The sequence below is a fragment of the Hylobates moloch genome, unplaced genomic scaffold (genome assembly GCF_009828535.3).
Source record: "Hylobates moloch isolate HMO894 unplaced genomic scaffold, HMol_V3 SCAFFOLD_5, whole genome shotgun sequence".
NCBI lineage: Eukaryota > Metazoa > Chordata > Mammalia > Primates > Hylobatidae > Hylobates > Hylobates moloch.
Window position 1 is genome coordinate 115,938,121 of NW_026652280.1, and position 20,345 is coordinate 115,958,465.

At 52.8% G+C, this 20,345-nt stretch overlaps 1 protein-coding gene across 1 annotated transcript; it reads left to right on the forward strand.

Annotated features, from left to right (window-relative positions):
* The first annotated feature begins 3,164 nt into the window (after window positions 1-3,164).
* INKA2 (inka box actin regulator 2) lies at window positions 3,165-19,827 on the forward strand. The gene is made up of 2 exons (XM_032155014.2): window positions 3,165-3,372; window positions 14,828-19,827. The coding sequence occupies exons 1-2, from the start codon at window positions 3,316-3,318 to the stop codon at window positions 15,662-15,664; spliced, it is 894 nt and encodes a 297-aa protein (XP_032010905.1). The 5' UTR covers window positions 3,165-3,315; the 3' UTR covers window positions 15,665-19,827.
* The last annotated feature ends 518 nt before the right edge of the window (window positions 19,828-20,345 follow it).

Below are 20,345 nucleotides of genomic sequence, written 5' to 3' on the forward strand. Positions count from 1 at the left end.
CAGTGGCGCGATTTCGGCTCACTGAAACCTCCGCCTCCCAGGTTCAGGCGATTCTCCTGCCTCAGCCTCTTGAGTAGCTGGGATTACAGACGCCTGCCACCACACCAGGCTAATTTGTGTATTTTTAGTAGAGACAGGGTTTCACCATATTAGCCAGGCTGGTCTCAAACTCCTGACCTTGTGATCTGCCCACCTCGGCCTCCCAAAGTCCTGGGATTACAGGCATGAGTCACTTGTGCCCAGCCCAGAAGAGAGTTTTGTAAGGAGTATAAAGTGTTATAAAGTGTTAGACTCACAAAGGTTTAAACCCATAAGCAGGGGAAACTGACGCCCAGTAAAAGGAAAGCATTTGTGCAAGGTCATACTCTGTTGTCAGCAGCACAGAAGACCTAACCACCCAGTCCTAGGTTCTCGAAGAGATCAGCCAACTTCTTTTGGATTTTCAACCTTAGCCTCCCAACTTCCAAGTGGATTCCAGCCCATGAAGTCTCAGAGAAGGAGAAAACTGGGGCTTACGCTTGACCCTAAAGACTATTTCACCAGGCCGGGCACGGTGGCTCATGCCTGTAATTCCAGCACTTTGGGAGGCTAAGGCAGGCGGATCACCTGAGTTCAGGAGTTTGAGACCAGCCTGGCCAACATGGTGAAACCCCGTCTCTACTAAAAATACAAAAATTAGCCAGGCTTGATGGCACGCGCCTGTAATCCCAGCTACTCAGGAGGCTGAGGCACGAAAATCGCTTGAACCTGGGAGGCAGAGGTTGCAGTGAGCCAAGATCACACCACTGCACTCCAGCCTAGGAGTGAGGCTATCTCAAAAAACAAAAACAAAAACACTATTTCAGCCACAGATCCACAAACGTTTACTCAGAGTTTCTTACATCTGACTACCGTGCTGGAGACTGGAGATGGAGCAAAGCAAGGCCCTTCAAGTTGGGGAACCCTTTTGTGGTGTTTCTCCCCATTGAAGGCCCCCTCTGTGGACTATATGTCAATGCTGGGTCCTTTCTATCCCAGTCCCATAGCATTCAACTACAGAACTTCTTCAGCTGGACTGAAAACCACAGCTGTGTCCTTGGGGGCAGCTCTCACTCTGAACATCTGGTGGGTCCCATAGAAAGGGATCTCTTGGAGAATTTCTGCCCACAGCTGCAGAAAAGGCAGGAGGGCCAATGCTGCTCAGACTGGTAGGACCAGAGTTGCCTGGGCTTGGCCAGCGGTCACCGACCAAGTTCAGCCCATATTGTGCCTCTTTTTTCTTTTCTCTATCCATTGGCTACAGTTGCCCCAGCTTCGCCCAAAGGGACACTTGGGGCTAGGCTGAAAGGTGTGGGCAAGGGCTATTGTATAATTGAGGACCTGGGGTTGTTAAGTGGAGGCCATTCAACTGGACTCTGCAAACTCTTCTAAAGATTAATTCTCTCTGTTTCTCTCTCTCACCCTCTCTCTCTTCCCCTCCATCTCTGTCCCTCCTCCCTCCCCGCGCCATGTCTCTGTTTCTCTCTGTATCTATCTCTCTCCTCCTCTCCCCCATCTTTTTTTTTTTTTTTTTTTTAGACGGAGTTTCTCTCTTGTTGCCCAGGCTAGAGTGCAATGGCCCAATCTCGGCTCACTGAAACCTCCGCTTCCCGCTTTCACGCGATTCTCCTGCCTCAGCCTGCCGAGTAGCTGGGATTACAGGCATAGGCCACCACGCCCAGCTAATTTTGTATTTTTAGTGGAGACGGGGTTTCACCATGTTGGTCAGGCTGGTCTCGAACTCCTGACCTCAAGTGATCCACCCGCCTCGGCCTCTCAAAGTGCTGGGATTACAGGCGTGAGCTACCCGCGCATCTTTCAATAGTTAGCATATCTGGCACTTTTGGCTGCCACGGACGGACGGATCGCGGCGCCGGCACCGTTCGTGCCTTCTCTGTTCTTACAGTTGTCCCACTCAGAGACCTCAAATCCTGCCTAGGGCAAACTTTTCCCCGTTAATTACCTTTTAACAACACGTCGCTAATTGCCTAATTACTCTCCGTGCTCTCCGCCACCGTCCCCGGCTGGCCCGGCCGGGCGCGGCGTCTCCGCGCTGGGAGGGAGCAGCGCTGGCGGGCGCGGAGCCCGGCGTCCAGGGCTGGGCTGGGAGGAGCACCCCTCACCCGTCTACGGAGCCCATCGGCCTATCGAGCCCATTGGCCGCAACTCCATCCTCCAGGGCCTGGCTGGCGCTCGCACGGCTCTTTTTGAATAACATCGGAGCATCCCGGCCTTAGAGCGCTTCGCCAAAGGCCAGAGCGTCAGCTAGGTTGACTGACGCCGAGCCCTGGGGAGAGAAAGGCTTGTTCCCTGCCCACCCCACTGAAGGCCCCAGGGAAAGCAGCCCCACCCCCTTACCCCGTTTCATGTTTTCATAAAAATCGTTGTCTGAAATTACCGTGCTTACCGTGTGTGGTGTGTGTGTGTGTGTGTGTGTGTGTGTGTGTGTGTGTGTGTGTTTACCTGTTTATCTCGCCTCCCCTTCTCCCCCATGTAAGCTCCTGAAAGCAGGGACCTCGCCTGTCATACTCAATATCCCCAGCCCTACAGCCTTGCCAGGGGCGCAGCCGACCCTCGGCGGCTTTGTGTGACAGGCGTGAACCAGACAAGCGGCGGCGTCTCCGCTCCGCCCGCGAGGGCAGAGCTGCGAGGATTTCACTCTAGGAGTGAGGCGGGAGCCACCTTCCCAGGGTCCTCTTCTGGGTGAAAAGAGCTTCTGAGGGACTTCTGGGGATGGGAGCGGAGTGGGTGGGGGTGTTTCCTTCCTGATCGGAGTTTGGGAAAAGGGACTGACACTATGGCACTCTGCCTGTTACTGAGACCGCTACCCGGTCCCTCCCCGTAAAGCTGTGCTCTCCCTTTATGACCACACGAGGGTCACGTGCTTCGTTGGGGGCCGCGGTACGGCCTGGAGTCACGATGCCCTCCGCCGCGCTGGCCGGGACCAGGTGTGTCCCCGCCAGCCCCAGTGGCTGCTCCCCGGTCCTGTGCAAACACTGCGGTAGGGTCCGCCTCGGCCGCCCAGCCCGGCCCCCCGGCCGCCCTGCCTATTGGCTGAAGACAGCCCCCCTGAATTCTCATTGGCTGTCCCACTTTTCCCTCCGCCCCCAGCACCGACCGCGCGCGGCTAGCTGCGGGGGAAGCGGCTCTAAGTCCCGGGCTCGTAGCGCAGGCTCAGCTCCGCGCTGCGAGCGCTACGGGCGCAGGGGCGGGGAGCCGGCCCGGAGCGCAGTTTCCAGTGGGGCCGGGGTCCCACCCAGGCACTCTCTGTTTGAACCGAACCCGACAAATGGGCGCATGACGATGGAGAGCAGGGAAATGGACTGCTATCTCCGTCGCCTCAAACAGGAGCTGGTAAGAGCGAAGCTGGCGCCGGGGCAGGGAGGGCTGCTCCGCCCCGACGGGCACCTGGTCCCCGCCCCGGCCCCCGGGGAGCCGGGACGTAAGAAGGGCGGAGGAGGGCCAGGGAAGAGAGGAGAGGACGGGGGCCCGCAGGCAGAGGGCAGGGCTTGTCCTCAGGAAAGGGGGCCACGAAGAAACTTTGAGCAAAGATTTGTGATGAGACAAGAACAAGTGACAGAGAGACAGAGAGAGCAAGCCAGCCAGGCTGAAATGTGACACAGAGAACCCCAGAGAGAAGATAGGGCGCGCCCAGAGACGGCCAGGCACACGGACGTAGTGGGAGCCCCCGCGCCGCTGACGCGGAAAGCGCGGGAGCGAAGGCCGGGGGAGCCGGACGCGGGCGCCTGGGTGCGGGGCTGCGCGGGGCGGCCTGGAGCGCGGGGAGGAGGAGGGTGCTGGGGCCTGATCCCTGCCCGGGCACGAGGTCAGCGGGACTGCTCGCTCGAGGGGAGCCGGTACCACCCTGGGCCCCCAGCTCTGCCGGGCTTGGCAGAGCTGGCGAGGCTGCGGGGGCAGGCTTGGCCGGCTGTCTGCCTGGGCTTGTCTGCCAGCCGGGAGGGGGCTGGCAGCTGGAAAGGCGGGGGAGGGCCCTGCGCTGGAGGAGGGGCTCTGCCTGGCAAATCGCGAGCGGGAGCTGCCGAGGCCCAGCCAGATGTCAGGTCTGGGCTTGGGGAGTGCGCAGGGAGCGTTCGGAGGCCCCGGGGTACAGGGAGGGGGAGAGGTAGCTCAGTCTGGGGAGGGGGGTGGAAATCACCGAAGTCGGGGGAGTGGTGTCCGCTAAAGCTATGTTAGGGAGAGCCAGGTTGATTCTCACTGGCTTCATATACTACTGCCCCCGCCCCCACGCCACCTGCCACCTTTCTTATTCCTTCACCCACCGGAATTCAGGCAAATGTTATGCACATACAGCCCCATCTCTGCTTTGCCCATCTCTCGTTCCACTAGGCTCTGTTGTGTCTTTGCCCTCCTCTCTTTTTGTCTCTTTTAGTTTGTCTCTCTTGGAGTCGACTCTTCTCAGTCTCACTTTTCGGCTCTCCTCTTTCTTCTTACTTTACAGAGCCAGGGGCACCCAGGCCACACAACAGCAGACCTGGATCTAGAAAGGGCCAGCTTATGGCTCTCCGGATTCTGTGACAGCGTTTCCCACTGCTGCCTGCAAAGGCTACACTCTTCCTGCTTGGGAAGGAACTTGGCAGTGTGTTAGGGGCCAGCTCTGGGGGTAGGGGGCAGAGTTTGAAACTGCAGGTGTTCTCACTGATGCTTCCTGACCAAGTAACCCTGCCACTCTTCCTGTCAGTCCTACTCCAGGGTTGGCCTGCTCACATCAACCATCATTTCTCTTTCTAGTCCTCCCTCCTGGAGCCCTTTCTGTGGTGACACTCAGATGCAAAAGTCAGTGACTCAGAGAGATACTTCTTGAGAGACAGGAGTATTCATTGCTTTTCTTCTGAACTTACGCCATGCCCCTTCCCATAGTCGTTTGCACATGCTTCTCATGCCAGATTGGGATGGCTGGCCCCAGCCCACACGTACACAATTCTCATTTTTTTCCATTTATGTGTGCAGTACCAGACAGAAAGCTCAAGGTCATCACAGATAATGTCTGAGGTCCAACACCCATGCAGAGAAAAGAATCTAATAGAATCCTCCTTTTTGTGCTTCGAACTGGGGACTACACCACCCACCTCAGGATCTGCCTTAATGGAGGGTTTGTGGGTGTTCCTGGCATGGGCTCGAATTTTTAAATCCTACTGATTTGCAATTTTTATAGCAGTCTAGGTGGGAGGTGGTGAGGGGAGGAAGACAGAGACTACGGGTGCCAGGAGAATAAAAAAGGCAAATGGGAATCTGCACTGAGCTGAGCTTCACATCTTGATTTGCACCCTCTCTTGCCAAGGACTTGAGCCCCCAATGCCTGGGAGGAGGAAAGGGAGAGGCTGAAGTCACTGAGCGCCCCATTAGCTTTCATTTGGCCCTTTGTCTGAGCAGCTTCAGCCTTTGACTCTCTTGGAGAGGAAGCCGAATGCCTGGCCTGGATCCCAGAATGACACTCAGATGGGAGAGCTCTGCACTACCCCCCATGGTGGTCCGCCCCCCTCCTCAATGCCAGCCTGCTCAGAGACGAGACAGAGCAGAAGGACAGACAGAGCTAGTAGAATGTCACTCACTCCCTGACACCTCAGTTCAGTGCTTAGGTAGCTGGGCCAAATCTCAGTGCCTTAGTATCCCCAACAGTAGCAAAGGGGAAAGCAGAGCTGAGTTAGTCCAGGGTTAGCCCTTTGGCTGCCTTGCCCAGGGACAGTAGGGATTGAATTCAATGCAGCTTGCTTGTGGCTGGGATAGAAGGGTGTTGACTTAATACCCTAGGTCTGCAATGGGGTGGGAAAGGAATACAGTTGGTTTCTGTCATGAGCTAGGGAGCTTTTGCACTGCAGATGGCTCATCCCGGGCAGGATCTCCCTTGCCACCCAGGAAGACATTGTGTTGCCTGGCTCTGCCCTTAGTTCGTGTTTACACAGGCATGGCCTCCTGTAATACTGGTCAAGTTCTATATTCATTTATTTCAGTAAATTTCTTTCAAGAATCACACATTCTGCAGACACTGTGGGATAAACCTGCTGGGAAACAAAACATTAACAGGTTGTGAAATTATCTTTGTCAAGGGTGTTTTATGCTCCCCTCCTGCATCCTACCCCTGTCCTTGGCCCAGAAAATCTAGGCAAGAAGAGTGTGTTTCTGAAAACCAAAGTAGTGGAACTTTTACCAATTCCCTGAAGCAGAAAATTTCATTGTAACAGGTGAGCGCTGGGAGAAGGCTGAGGGTTTGGGGATCCTGACTCAATTAGTTGATAAGTAGAGAGCTGGCCCTTTCCTTCTGCCTGGAAAGGGAAGGGGATCGGGTTTCAAGGATGAAATGTGGCAGGAGAAGTAGCAGCAGCTGACACACTTCTTCATTAGAATGAGGGGTTGGGGCTGCAACAGCTCAGCAGGGAACACATCTCTTTTCTCCCTCCAGCCACCAAAGAGGGGCCCTGCCTGAACACAGGCCTTGGGACCAGCTGTTCCGTACACACAGCTCCCTTGTGGGCTGCCAATAAGTGGGGTAGACACAGGCACACAGAGGAGGCAGATGTACAGTGCTCACAGGGCATCCCTCGTGAGTTCAGATCAGTGTAGAACAAATAGAATGCGTAAAGGCTGAGTGATCAGAGCTCATGAAGTACAGCCAGGCCGGGAAGGCTTCCTGGAGGAGGGAGAGGTTGCAGGAGGCCATCTCTGGGAATGTCTGTCCTAGCTGAGGCATGGGGAAGCAGTTCTCTAGCTTTTAGTGGCCACAAGTTCAGGGGGTTCTGGCAAATGGGTAAGGACCAGGGTCTAAAGGCAAAATAAGGAGAAGAAAAATAGGAGATCTGGAGAAGATACAGTAGGAACAGCCTTCAGATCTTGGGGCAAAAAGGCAAATTTCCTGAGGCAGAAAAAACTTTTGCAAAGGATCTCATAATGCCTCTTCCTTGATGTTTAACGCTGGGGAAAGATGACTATGTGACTAATTAGGCAAAGTGGTCAATGGGAAGAATGCAGAGTATAAGATTTGGGGTCAGGCCAACTTCATTTCAAATCCTGGCTCTGTATGACCTTAACATACTACTTAACCTCATTGTGCCTTGGTTTTCTCATCTCTAAAATGGGGGTTTTAAAATACCTACTCTATACGGCTACTATGAAGATTAAATGACAATATAAGTGCCTTACCAACTGTTTGTCTTTCACACATAGCACAATGTCAGATGTGTCACCTCGTAGGCACTTGGTAAACTGTTGATGATGGTTTGATCAGACTGTTTTGCATAACAGTCATTCATACATAGAACATGTTATTGAGTTCATACTGTGTTTAGGGCATTTACTGGGCACTGGCACTATTGTTACAAACAGACACAGATCCTGTCTTCAGGGAATACACAGTTTAATAGAAGATATAATAATGATATTAATTGATGTTAACATTGATATGCCGGACATATAATTCATGATGTCATTTAATTGCCAAAACAACACTAAGAAGTTGTACTTTCATTCTTCTCATTTTATGAATGAGTCAATAAAGACATGGGAAGGTTAAGTCACTTGGCCAAAGTCATAGAGCTGGTAAGTGGAGGAGCCAGGATTCAAACCCCATCAGTCTGATTGCAGAGCTTATGTTCTCAACCAGTACATGTATGCAGACCTCTGGGGCAGAAATAGAGGAGTTGTGCTAGATAACAAGCACGGGTTCAGTGCTCTGAGAGAGGGAAGTAAACTCCAGCTGGGAGATTGGAGAAAGCTTCATGTCGTGGAAGAGGTAGCATTTGAACTAGACTTTGAGGGATAAATAGGGACACGCACAGCAGAAGAGCAATCCAGGCAGATAGTGAAACAACATGAGCAAAAGGTACAGAAGCTGAAGTGGTGGGGACGTCTGAAGACCAGCTGGAGTTTGCCTAGAGCATAGGGTAAAATGCAGAGAAAGAGTGGGCAACGGTGCTGAAAGAGCTGTCGTAGACACACTCTGGATATCATACTAAAGAGTCTGGCCTTTTCTGTATGCATTGGAGAGCAGCCCTGGGATCCAGAAGGTGATATGGGGTAGAGGTGGAGGTGGAGGGAGGGAGGAAATTGAGGCAGGAGGATGAGTTAGAAGGTTATTACAAGAGTCAGGCAAGAGACACTGAAGGCCTGAACCAGAAAGGAAAAAAAAAGAAGGTAACTTCTTGAGGTCCCTTGGATGTTCGAGGAAGTTGATTGACTGCAACGGAGAGAAGTTAAAGGTGGTCAGAGGGAAGAGGGCTTGCGTAGACTAAGAGGCAATCTCCGAGAAGAGGCAGCATTGGAATCCCCTCTCCATCTGTCTGCCCCTTGCCTAAGCATGTGACCCCCATAGATGGTTCCGTTGGGAAAGTGGGCCCATCCATTTCACAGCCCTCACTTCCTCCTTTCTTTACCCTCCTCCCTCCCACAGCTCTTGGCACAGTTTCCACTTTACCTTCCTGTTGAGAGTTCCAGCCAAGTGTGAGGGGCTGTGAAGGTCCCTATTCACTGAGCTGGAGAATGGGCCACTTGGCAAAAGCGGGGCTTTTCCCATTTCCGGCCCTCAGCCTCCTCCTAGCTTCCCCAGGGGCTGAAAGGAACTTTGTGGGGATCTTGTGAGTAATGGAGTGGGGGAAGTGAGGCAGGGCACACAGCCAGGCTCATGGGCAAAGCTGGAGCCTGTATCAAAGGATTCTGGCTGAGCTGGGAGAGGGCGTGAGATGGATGGAAGGAGGGCACAGCTGCGGGATCAGTCGGGGCCCAGGGGAGGGATTGGGAAGGGAGCCGAGGATGCTGGCGTCACATTTTCCCATCCCTGCTCCTCCCTTACCACAAAGGGCCCCAAGAGGGCCCAGGGGGAGGGTGCTGTCCATGGCCAGCTGACCCCACACAACCTCTGTGGGGCTCAGGGCTGGAAGTCCAGGATGGTGGGGTCTGGTTCCCAACCGCATCTTCCTCTCCAGCCCCAGGCAGGCAGTTCCTCTTCCCTCTTCAGATGACTCAGTGAAAGGGAGGCCTCGGAGTCCCTCAAAAGGATGACTTCACGTTCTTCCTCCACATCTGGTGGTAACTGCCCTTTGCACTTCCTGCTGGCTGCCCTGGTTTCTTCTCACAACAATCCCAGGAGGCTAAGAGGTCAGGGGTTATGATGACATGGAAAGCTCGTTGGCCTGGAGTATGAAAGCCAGCCTTGGGGTCCCAGCCCTCTCACTAATAAGCCTCAGGACCCCAGGGACCACTGGTGATGCTCAGGATGATGGAGGCAATACTCCAGGAAAGCTTTCAGTTTAAGATGTGTGTTGATAGGTGCCATCTGTCTATGGCAAGTGTAAACACTTCACACAAGTTCCCTCATAAGTACACTATTTACATAAACAGATAGGAGGTGTGTTCATGGAGACGAGGTCCTATGTAGACATGGTGAAAATCATGAAGGAGGTCTGGGGAGGAATGCTGGGAAACACTGAGGGAGAAGATGGACCTCCCAGCCCCTGGTTACCTAATCCATTACGTGGGGATAACTCCACCTACCTGGCCAGCTCCTCAGAGTTTAGCCGTGGGGATCAGGCCATGCAGAGGAAAGGGCTAGTGCTGACACCAGGAGTTGTCATCTGAGATTGAGAACCTCGGGCACAAAAGGTGGGCGATTTTGCCCAATGTCACGTGGCCGAGTAAGTCAGGTCTCCAGATGAGTGTGGGGCCCTTCACAAACACCAGGAGGGCGCCTGTGGCACTACAGCTCTAATACAGTGAGGAACCCAGGGCCTGGTTTAAACTGCAGCCACGGAGACTGAAGTTTGACATGCAGACTTCCAGAGACGCTGAGGGTGGGAGAGGGACTGTGGGGTGGTGTGGAGGCAACGAGCGGGTGAGAAGACCTTTCCTGGCTTTTCACAGAAGGGATTCCCACAATCTTCATTGGAATATGGTTATTAAGGGTTTTACCTTTGATGGTGGAGCAGGTTAGTTGTGTGTGTGTGTGTGTGTGTGTGTGTGTGTGTGTGTGTGTGTGTGTGTGTGTGTGAGAGAGAGAGAGAGAGACTAGGGGTGGGTCGAAAGGAGGTGGCTCTTGCTCAGACTAATCAGGACCAGGTCAACCTTCTTGTGAATTCTCTCAGCTGACCCCTGAGAGCAAGTTGGGTATGATTTGGTGCCTGTTCTGAGGAAGAACCTGAGGCTCCAAGACAGTAAGAGGCTCCGGAGGAACTCCGCACCCTGCAGCCTGGAGATGGGTTTAGAGCTACTCATGTCTGCTCGGGATTTTGTCTATCTGAGCTGGCCCCTCTCCTTTCCTCTACCTCCCTTACTGCCCCCCTTTTTTCCCCTTTTGGTCCTGAGGCAAGGGAATCCCGGGGACCTGAGAGGATCCCAAGCTCTGGAAGAAGAAGGCATATCCCAAGCTCGGCCTCCGACTCTTCCTCCTTGGGTGATGGCATCCCCTGGGGTCAGTCTGGAAAGGCTGTTTTGCTGGCTCTTCTCTTAGTCAAGAACCAGCTAACACTCCTGCCCACCACTGCCCTGGCCCTCCCAGGTTCCCACAACTCCTCCTTCGCTTCTCATCCCTCTCCCAGCTGCCTTCTCGCCCTTCAGTGTCGGCACCCTGGATGTGGCTGGGCTGACTGAGCGTGGCTGGGAGTGGTCAGGAGGGTGCCAAGACTTCCCTTCCTTCCCTCCCCATCCCCTGCACGGGGCAGGAGTGAGGAGGGAAAAAACAGGAACTTCTCCTTGTGCTTCTCCTTGATTAGACCAGATATAAGGAATGGAATCCTGTCATTACGATGTGCTAAGTTTCGCCAGGGAAGAAATGTTGTGAAAGTACATGGGAAGTCTTAAATTCACCTAATGCTTTCTTGGTTTCATGCAGAGATGCACGTTACCTCACCTAATCTGCACAATAGCTGTATGAGGCAGGAACTGTTATTCCCATTTTAAAGAGTGGAGAAATTTGGCTGGGCGCGGCAGCTTACGCCTGTTAGCCGAGCACTTTGGGAGGCTGATGTGGGAGGATGGCTTGAGTCCAGGAGTTCGAGACCAGCCTAGGCAACATGGTGAAACCCCGTCTCTACAAAAAATACAAAAAAGTTAACTGGGCATGCTGGCCTGTGCCTGTAGTCCCAGCTACTTGGGAGGCTGAGGTGGGAGGATTGCTTGAACCCAGGAGGCGGAGGTTGTGGTGAGCCGAGATCATGCCATTATACTCCAGCCTGGGCAACAGAGCGAGACTGTCTCCAAAAAAAAAAAAAAAAGCATGGAGACATTGAAAAACAGAATGTAAATAACTTGCCCAGGTCACACAGCTGCTAATGGCAGAGCTGAGATTTGAACTTTGTTCCATTGTCTTTAGAACCCAAGTTCTTAACCAATGCAGAATATTATTTTGCAGATGGGTGCAGTTTCAGCACTTGCTTACTTACACAGGGCCTCTGTTTTATGGGCAGCTTGAATTCATGCATACCCACACATTCATTCTCACTGGAAAACTGTGCAAAATGTCAGCATTATTTCTTCTGGATTTTTCCACACTGGAAGAGATTGAATGGGGTCATTTCATTCCTCCCTCTACCTCCGACCTGGGCTGGGTTTAGCCTTCTGGAAGGAAGCCTGCCAGTTTGGACTCCTTGCCTCTGGGTGAAACGAAACCTTGGGAAGCAGCCCTGCCTCTTTCTCCCTGTGTAGTGAGTTACTGTCTGAGGGTAGCAAGCAGCCTGGAGGGTGGTCTGGGGTGGTCAGTGGTATTCAATATGTGTTTTATGGGTATGTAGCAAGTGCCAGGTGCTAGCGAGGTTCTGGGGTGACATACTGATGTATAGATCTCAGCCCCTGTCCTCAAGGAGTAGATACTCAATACATATTTCCCAAGGGACTGAGCATTTAAATGCATAGAGGACATGAGGTGAGTGCATAAGTGGCAGGACTACAGGGAAGAGCATATTAAATATCACAGAAGATTTCTAACAGGAGCATGGGGGCTACATCTCAGGGAGTAGGGATATTCCTGGAACCGAAAGTTGGAATTCTGTCCTGGAGGATCTTGACTGCAGGACCAAATAGTTTGGATTTGAGTGTGGGCATTGGAGAGCCACGGAGATGACAGGAGGTGTGTGCTGGGAAGACTGATCAAGTGCTCACGTGCCTGGCAGTTCGGAAGCCATCTAGGAGGCTTCTGCAGCATTCCTGAGGATGGAAGGAAAGATACGCGACATTTATGGGAGGAAAAATCCAACATGAGTAAGTGGGGCAGGAGCAGGGGTAGTTGAATGCAGAAGCCAAAAATGACTGAGGCTGTAGGTAGGGAAGACAAGGAAAGTGGCATTGGAGGAAGGGGGAGAATAGGGAAGTCTGAGGGAGAAGCAGTTTGCAAGGGAGGCACTGAGTTTGGTCTGGGGCTTAGAGTCTCCTCTGACTCTGCTCTAGGTCTTAGCAGCTGTAGCTGAGTGCTTCCAAAAGGAAGGGGTCAGTAGAGTAGAAGCAAAGAGGCCAGAGAGAGGGGCTGTCAACAACGTGTGCATCTGTCCCACAGGCTCCGTGTCTCTTGCTGCTCCTGCCACGCCCGCCATTCAACTGGTGAAAACTCTGGCAAATCCCAGGGCTGTCAGGGCCTGGAACGACCATTTCTTCTTGCCTGTCTTGGGGAAAGTGCACAGAGCATGGGCGATCTCCATGCCCCAGCAAAGGCCTCCTTGCCCTCAAGGGCAGTCAGTCCTCCACTGTCCTTTAGTGCTGCTTCTGCTGGCTCATTGAGAGCCTGGCGGGAATCTCCCATCCCCCCCAGGGCCAGGGTTGGCAGGGGAGGATTTGACCCAGAAGCCTGAGAGGGTCAGCTGCAGCCCAGCCCTGCAGAGCCTCTGTGCCTGCCCTTCCAATGCCTCCACCTTCTGGGTTTAGCCCTGTGCATTAAGACAAGGCTGGGAGGTAAGATGATCCCGCGGGTCTCCGGAGGGCTTAAGAAACAGATGGTCCCTGCATATGAGGTTTGCTGTTGGTAACTTGATCAGGAGCTGGGGAGGGAGCTGGCAGGACCAAGGCAGCTTGGGCCCAGGAACTGGGAACCTTGTGAATGTTATCAGACACAACCCTCCCCGCTTCCCACTGGAGCCTCCAAATTCGGCCCTCACCCAAGTCAATCTCTCAGCCTCTTCCAGCTGGCAGCCGGGACTCAGGCCTTAGACACCCACAAAGGGGCTGGGAGAATCGGCCCCCAGCATCCCACTCTGGCTTGGCCAGGGCAGCAGAGCCAACTGGGCTGAGAAGGCAGGAAGAGTGTTGAAGCCAAGTCTGAGAACAGCTGAGAGAGGACAGGTGTTTGGGAGGGAGAGGCAGGATGAGAAGCGCTGGGTTTTCAGCGAACAGGAGTTTCCTGGCCTCCTTGTCTCCCTCCTGACCGGTCAGATATGAACAGCAATTGCAGGAAACCCCAGGCCTACCCTTTCTCTTGGGGAATCTGGGCTCTTCCTTAACTACTAATGCCCTTTTCAGCCCTTCTTCACTGTCCTGTAGAGGACAGAGTAGCCTTAAAGTCCAGCTCTGGGTGCAGGTAGCACACACCTCTGGTCCCAGCTACTCAGGAGGCTGAGGCCAGAGGACTGCTTGAGGCCAGGAGTTAGAGGCTGCCATCCACTATGATTGTGTCTGAGAATAGCCACCACTGTGCTCCAGCCCAGCAAACAGCAAGACCCTGTCTAAAAAAAAAAAAAAAAAAAAAAAAAAAAAAAATGCCTAACTCCACTGCCCACTGCCCAGCCATCTCGAGTCTCGAGGTAGTACAGGAGGTTTGGGCATTCCTTATCTGAAATGCTTAGGGCCAGAAGTGTTTTGGATTTTGGAATATTTGTATATATACAATAAGATATCTTAGGGATATATAAGAAGTATCTTAGGGATGGGACCCAAGTCTAAACATGAAATTTATGTTTCATATACATCTTATACAAACAACCCAAAGGTAATTTTATACAATATTTTAAATAATTTTGTGCATAAAAGAATTTTGACTGTGTTTTGGCTTCCGCTTGTCGCATGAGGTCAGGGTAGAATTTTCCACTTTTGATCACGTTGTGGCTCAAAAAGCTTTGGATTTTGGAGCATTTTGACTTTCAGATTTTTGGAGTAGGGATGCTCAACCTGCATTTGGTAGTTAGGACTACAGCATCTGGAGTGGGACAGTACCGTGTTTGAGTCCTAGCTCTATGAGCTGTGTGACGTTACAGAAGTTACTTCACCCCTTCCAGCTTACTCATGTTAAAATGAGAAAATAGCAACCTCATAGGGTCTATATAAAGATGAAATGAGATGAAGCACGTAGAGCCCTTAGCACAATTCCTATTACAAAGCAGATTCTCATATTGTTTTTTCCACCATCATCACTATCATCATTTCAGGGAGGCCCAGGGAGGAAGAGGGCTGAGACTCAAAAAAGGATGAGGATGGCCACTACAGCTTTGTGCACTTCAGGCTCATCTCAGCCCCACCTCTTACTATCTTATCTGGGGCAAATTACCTGTTAAATGGGAACAGTAATAGTCACTACCTCATAGGGTAGTTGGGGAGATGAAATGTCTGTGTGTGTGTCTCTGTGTGTGTGTGTGTGTGTGTGTGTGTGTGTGTATGGGGTGGGGGGAGCCTTCTCAGGACAGTGCCTGCCTTAGCTAGTTAGCTACCATTATTATTTCCTTTACCCAGCACTGATCTGCACTGCACTAGCCTATAGAGAGATGGGGCTGGTGGCAGGCTGAATGACCCTGGAAGTGTATGTTTGCGTGGGGGACCTAAGTTCAGGTCTGGGAGAGGCACTCCTGCCCATTGTGGCTCATAGGCCCCATGCTTTCTCTCTCCCCTGCAGATGTCCATGAAGGAGGTGGGTGATGGCTTACAGGATCAGATGAACTGCATGATGGGTGCACTGCAAGAACTGAAGCTCCTCCAGGTGCAGACAGCACTGGAACAGCTGGAGATCTCTGGAGGGGGTCCTGTGCCAGGCAGCCCTGAAGGTCCCAGGACCCAGCGTGAGCACCCTTGTTGGGAGGGTGGCAGAGGTCCTGCCAGGCCCACAGTCTGTTCCCCCTCCAGTCAACCTTCTCTTGGCAGCAGCACCAAGTTTCCATCCCATAGGAGTGTCTGTGGAAGGGATTTAGCCCCCTTGCCCAGGACACAGCCGCATCAAAGCTGTGCTCAGCAGGGGCCAGAGCGAGTGGAACCGGATGACTGGACCTCCACGTTGATGTCCCGGGGCCGGAATCGACAGCCTCTGGTGTTAGGGGACAATGTTTTTGCAGACCTGGTGGGCAATTGGCTAGACTTGCCAGAACTGGAGAAGGGGGGGGAGAAGGGTGAGACTGGGGGGGCACGTGAACCCAAAGGAGAGAAAGGCCAGCCCCAGGAGCTGGGCCGCAGGTTTGCCCTGACAGCAAACATCTTTAAGAAGTTCTTGCGTAGTGTGCGGCCTGACCGTGACCGGCTGCTGAAGGAGAAACCAGGCTGGGTGACACCCATGGTCCCTGAGCCCCGAACCGGCCGCTCACAGAAGGTCAAGAAGCGGAGCCTTTCCAAGGGCTCTGGACATTTCCCCTTCCCAGGCACCGGGGAGCACAGGCGAGGGGAGAATCCCCCCACAAGCTGCCCCAAGGCCCTGGAGCCCTCACCCTCAGGATTTGATATTAACACAGCTGTTTGGGTCTGAATGCTAGAGACAGAAAGTTGACTGAACCTGAAAGGGCCAGGTCCCAGTGCTGGACCCGGGCCCCTGGGGGGGGGGGGGGCAGTATGGCTCTCGAAAGCCCAACTCCAAGTTCCTTTCCCCCAGAAAGCGGGGAGAAGCCAGAGTTCTTGGCTCAGGACTGAAGGGAATGTGGTTGGGAGAGGCTGTCTTGGGGGCTGGCTGGTGGAGGAGGTAAGAGTAGCTGGAGAGCGAGCTGTGTGTGTGTGTGTGTGTGTGTGTGTGTGTGTGTCTGTCTGTCTGTCTGTCTGGCATGCACGCACTCACTTTGGGGCTGGAGGTGATGGTAGGTGAGGGCAGAGGAGGAGTTCAGAAAATCCCTCTGACATCTCCACTGCCCCCAAAGACCTCCGTTGAACATTCTGTGTGGAAAAGAGCCCTGGAGCATCAGGTTCCCCAGATAGGCCCCCGAATAAAGACCTGTCTATGGCTCTGCCAACCTTCTGTCAGCTTCTTTGGCAAGACATTGCTCCAGGCACAGGGACTGAACCCCAGGCCTCCTGGGACTGGAGCAGCAGTGAGGCAAAACCCAACCCGCCAGCCCTTCCTGCCTTTGAGGTTTCAGTCCATACCTGGACCCTGAGAAAATGAGCTGAATAAGGAGTACAGTGTGCAAGGAGCAGCCGGGGAAGCCCTAGACACTCCCCGCGTCTCCCCCATGAACAAGGGAGGAAGGATGTTGACATAGCATTGGGCCGTTTGAATGCCTTTTCATCTCCATGGTCTCATTTGAAAGTGAGCGAGGCAGACAGGCATGATCCCATTTTCCAGAGAAGGAAACAAGCCTAGATATGCTACATGTCCAGGAACAACTGCAGCCAGGAGGCAGAACAGCCTAGGCCTGACTGCAGAGGAGAAGCTGGACCCTGGAGTTACCAACACTCCTCCCCAACAGTTCTTAGCGCTGCGCAGGCCGGGCACTGTGGCTCACACCTGTAATCACAGCTCTTTGGGAGGCCAAGGCAGGCAGATTACCTGAGGTCAGGAGTTCATGACCAGCCTGGCCAACGTGGTAAAACCCCGTCTCTACTAAAAAAATATATAAAAATTAGCCAGGCATGGTGGCACACGCCTGTAAACCCAGCTACTTGGGAGGCTGAGGCAGGAGAATTGTTTGAGCCCGGGAGAGGGAGGTTGCAGTGAGCCGAGATCGTGCCACTGCACTCCAGCCTGGCTGACAGAGCAAGACTCTGTCTAAAACAAAGAACAAAAAACAAAACAAAAAAACCCCCAGTTCTTAGCGCCCCATACCCCACAACCCCCTGTCTCCTGCACTTAACTCCCACCTGGGTCAGAGAACAGTCAATTCACCAGTGAGGTAAAGGTGAACCCAGAAGAAATAGCCACTTGATTTTAAAATTCCTAGCCCCATTCCGTGGTTTCCTCCCCACTAGACACAGCAGTCCCAGGCCTCCTGTTCCCTCCTCACCTAGAGGCAGCCGGGACGGAAGGGGAAGGGCCAGGCAGCAGCTCAGCTCCGGCTTCTCTAAAGCCACTCTGGGCACGTGGCCCAGGAGGGCCGCCTAGCGATCCAGGGACCCCCTAGGACGGCCCTGGGAAGCCACTGTCCCTCCCACTCCAGCAGGGAACACCCACTGGCTGGGAAAAGACAATGTGGATCTTCTTTTGGGCCGACAAAGCCAGGAGGGCACACCCTCCCACTGCCCCTCTCTGCCTCCCACTGATTGTCCCTCAGCCTGATGGGGTGTGACAGCTGCAATTAGAGGCAGGATTCCTTCCCACCCTCAAAGCATTAATAGCCAGTTGGAGAGGCAAAATAGTAAGAAAAGCCTCCTCTGCTTGCTTCCTGGATCCCTGGGGAGAGTGGAGACAGGGGCAGAGCTCAAGATGGGATTATGGGGGCGCAGCCGCGGTGGTTAGGGTCACCCTCAAATCCTACGCGGTCAAATGGTAAGATGTTTCATTTTTGGTAGCGGAGCTACAGGAGGGAGGAAGGCGCTCATGTTTTTGGGTTTTGTTGAGCACTCACTGTCAAGTAGTGTGCACATCTCTCAAACTCAGAAGGACCCTAGAAGGCATTGTTCTCCAGACACATCTATGGAGGTTATTAGGGGGCATGTAAACTGCCCAGATTAGGCTGCTAGCAAAGGAAAGGACAGAGATTTGAACAAAGGGTTGGGTTATCTGGCTCCAAAACCCCTGTCCTTTTCTTGCTACTTCTCTACCTGGAGTTTGCCAACCGAGCAAGCCCACTGTGGTGGAGCCAGCCATTGCAAATCCTTTGTGTCTTCCCAGAGAATACTAACCTTCAGTTTTGAGTGAGGGAACGTTGGCTCTGACTGCCTTTGAAGGTGGAGATGGTGGAGGTGGTGGTGGTGTGTGTGGTGGTGGTGTGTGTGCCTGCGCGCGTGCGCAAAGAAACTGCATGTGAAGATTCCACCTACTGAATCACGAGAGGAGGAAGTCGTGGGTTGCTGGCTGGTGGAGAAGCCATCTAGCATATTATTCAAGATGACATCAGCTCCAAGTCTGGAATGAGTCTATGGGAAACCAAGGTACTTCTTGGACATTCACCTATAACTCACCTGTTTCGTGGACTGGTCACAGTGGTTCGGATAAATTGAACAGAACTTTATGAACACCTCCCAGCACCAGGTATTGTTATGGAAACTAAGAACAGAGCAATGAAAAGGACCCAACTCCTGCTCTCAAACGGATGCAGTGGAAAATAAGCAGACTTTGAACCATCGGTTAGTCAGAAGAGACTTGGGGGACTGAAAACTTATTTCAACTTGGGCCAGAACAAAAAATTAGGAAGCAACACTTGCTGCCAACATGATTTACAAGTGCCAGCACCTTCACCTCTGTTATTTCCTTCTCACTACACACTGAAAGCAGTTGCTCTTGTTTTACGTGGACAGGCTCAGAGAAGTTAAGCAACTTGTCCAAGGTCACATAGTAGTGGAACTGAGATTGAATCAGTTCCAACTGACTTGCAATCTTGTGCTTTTCAGACGATCCCACTAATTGTCCATATCTATTCCAAAGCCAAATCAAGAGGAACAAGAGCAAAATCTGTCCTCCCATATTATCCCTGGTCCTGCATGGATCATAAATGGCATGCTGACTGTCCGATGGAGACTTACTTTTCCCTTCCCCCGGACACCTGCCACGGCAATGACAGAGGCTGTATTTTACTGAAGTGGAGGGAAGAGGTGAATGCGAATGCCTAGGGCCTACGTATACAGGAAGGTGTAGGGAGAGGGAAGCAGTGTGTATGTGGAGGAGATAGTGGACGTAAGCAGAGAAAAATCAGACAGCTTAATTCTTCCTCTGGGGCGCACTTCGTGGTTAATCAGGACATGCAAATGAGCTAGAAGCTCATTTAATATCCTCCCTGACATGTAGCCCCACCCCACCCTGGCCCACTTCCCTGGCAGGTACAAGGGCCACCTGATTGGCCCAGGTATCTGTGGAAGGTTCCACCTGCTTCTTTGTGGCCCAGGGAACAGAAAAGAGTCCCTGCTGGGCATGGCTAGTGGGGCCAGCCTGGTCTCCCTCCTCCCTTTCTCTTCCCAACCTTTCAGACTTGGGACCTCTCTTTTCCCTCTCCCTCAGACACTTCCCTTATGCCCCGCCCCTCAGGGTGATCTCTGAACCCAAACTTGCCCCAAAGAAGGTTGCTCTGTCCTCTCCACATCCCCGCCTCCTCCCCAGGGTCTTGTGGGGGAGAGGCTCCTCCATCTTTGCCAAGTCACACCATCGTTTCCAACGTGGCCTGGACAAGAGCAAGAGCACACCTTGTCCCCACCTTCTCCAGAGCAGCCAGAACCCACCTCAGGTGCCTTCCCCATCCAGTGCAGTTAAGGCACTTCTGCCAGCACCATGGTATGAGCACTAGACTTGGAGTTAAGATTTGAGAGCCCCCTCTGTCACTGTGGAAGCTTGAGCATGTTGCTTGATCTCTCTGAACCTCGTGTTTCTCATCTGTGAAAGGTGATAATGTGGGGCTGCTGTGAGATTTAAAGGACATAATGCACCTAGGGTCCAAGCACTGCCTGGAACACAGCGGAAGCTCAGCAGATACTGGACTACACATCCCCTTAGTAGAGGCACTAACCATGTGACCCAAGGCAAAAGTGCTTAAAAAAAAGTGCTTTCTCTGAGCGTTGGTCTCTTCTTCTGTCAAAACATTTATATTGATTTAATAGCTCACAGGATTGTAGCAAGGGTCAGAGAAGACAATAGGTGACATGTTTTTGTACACTGTATACTGGCCACCCAGATGGGCTGTTATTTGCTAAATGGCAAATTTACACTGTTCCCAAAGGATGACATGCACTGGGGAGGAAGGGGGTGTGGAGGTGGAGAAAGGCTGAGCTGGAAAAAAGGTGCTTGAGGACCCCACTGCCTAAGGACCTGCTCTAGGAAACATTCCCACCCCCTACACCCTAGCTGCCCCTCACAGTCAACCCTTAAGGACCTCAAATTCTTGGCAAGGGGTAAAGAGTTGAAAGTGCCAAGTCCTAGTGGTTTTGAGAAGCCTCTGGTCTGCTCTTTCTGCTCTGTAAAGCCTTAGTTGCCAGAGTCCCCTATAGCCCCCACATTGCTCTCTTCCTTCTGCCCTCCGGCCACCCTGGAAACTAATGGCCTAAAGGTGCTGTGGCTGTCCTCCTAAAATCCA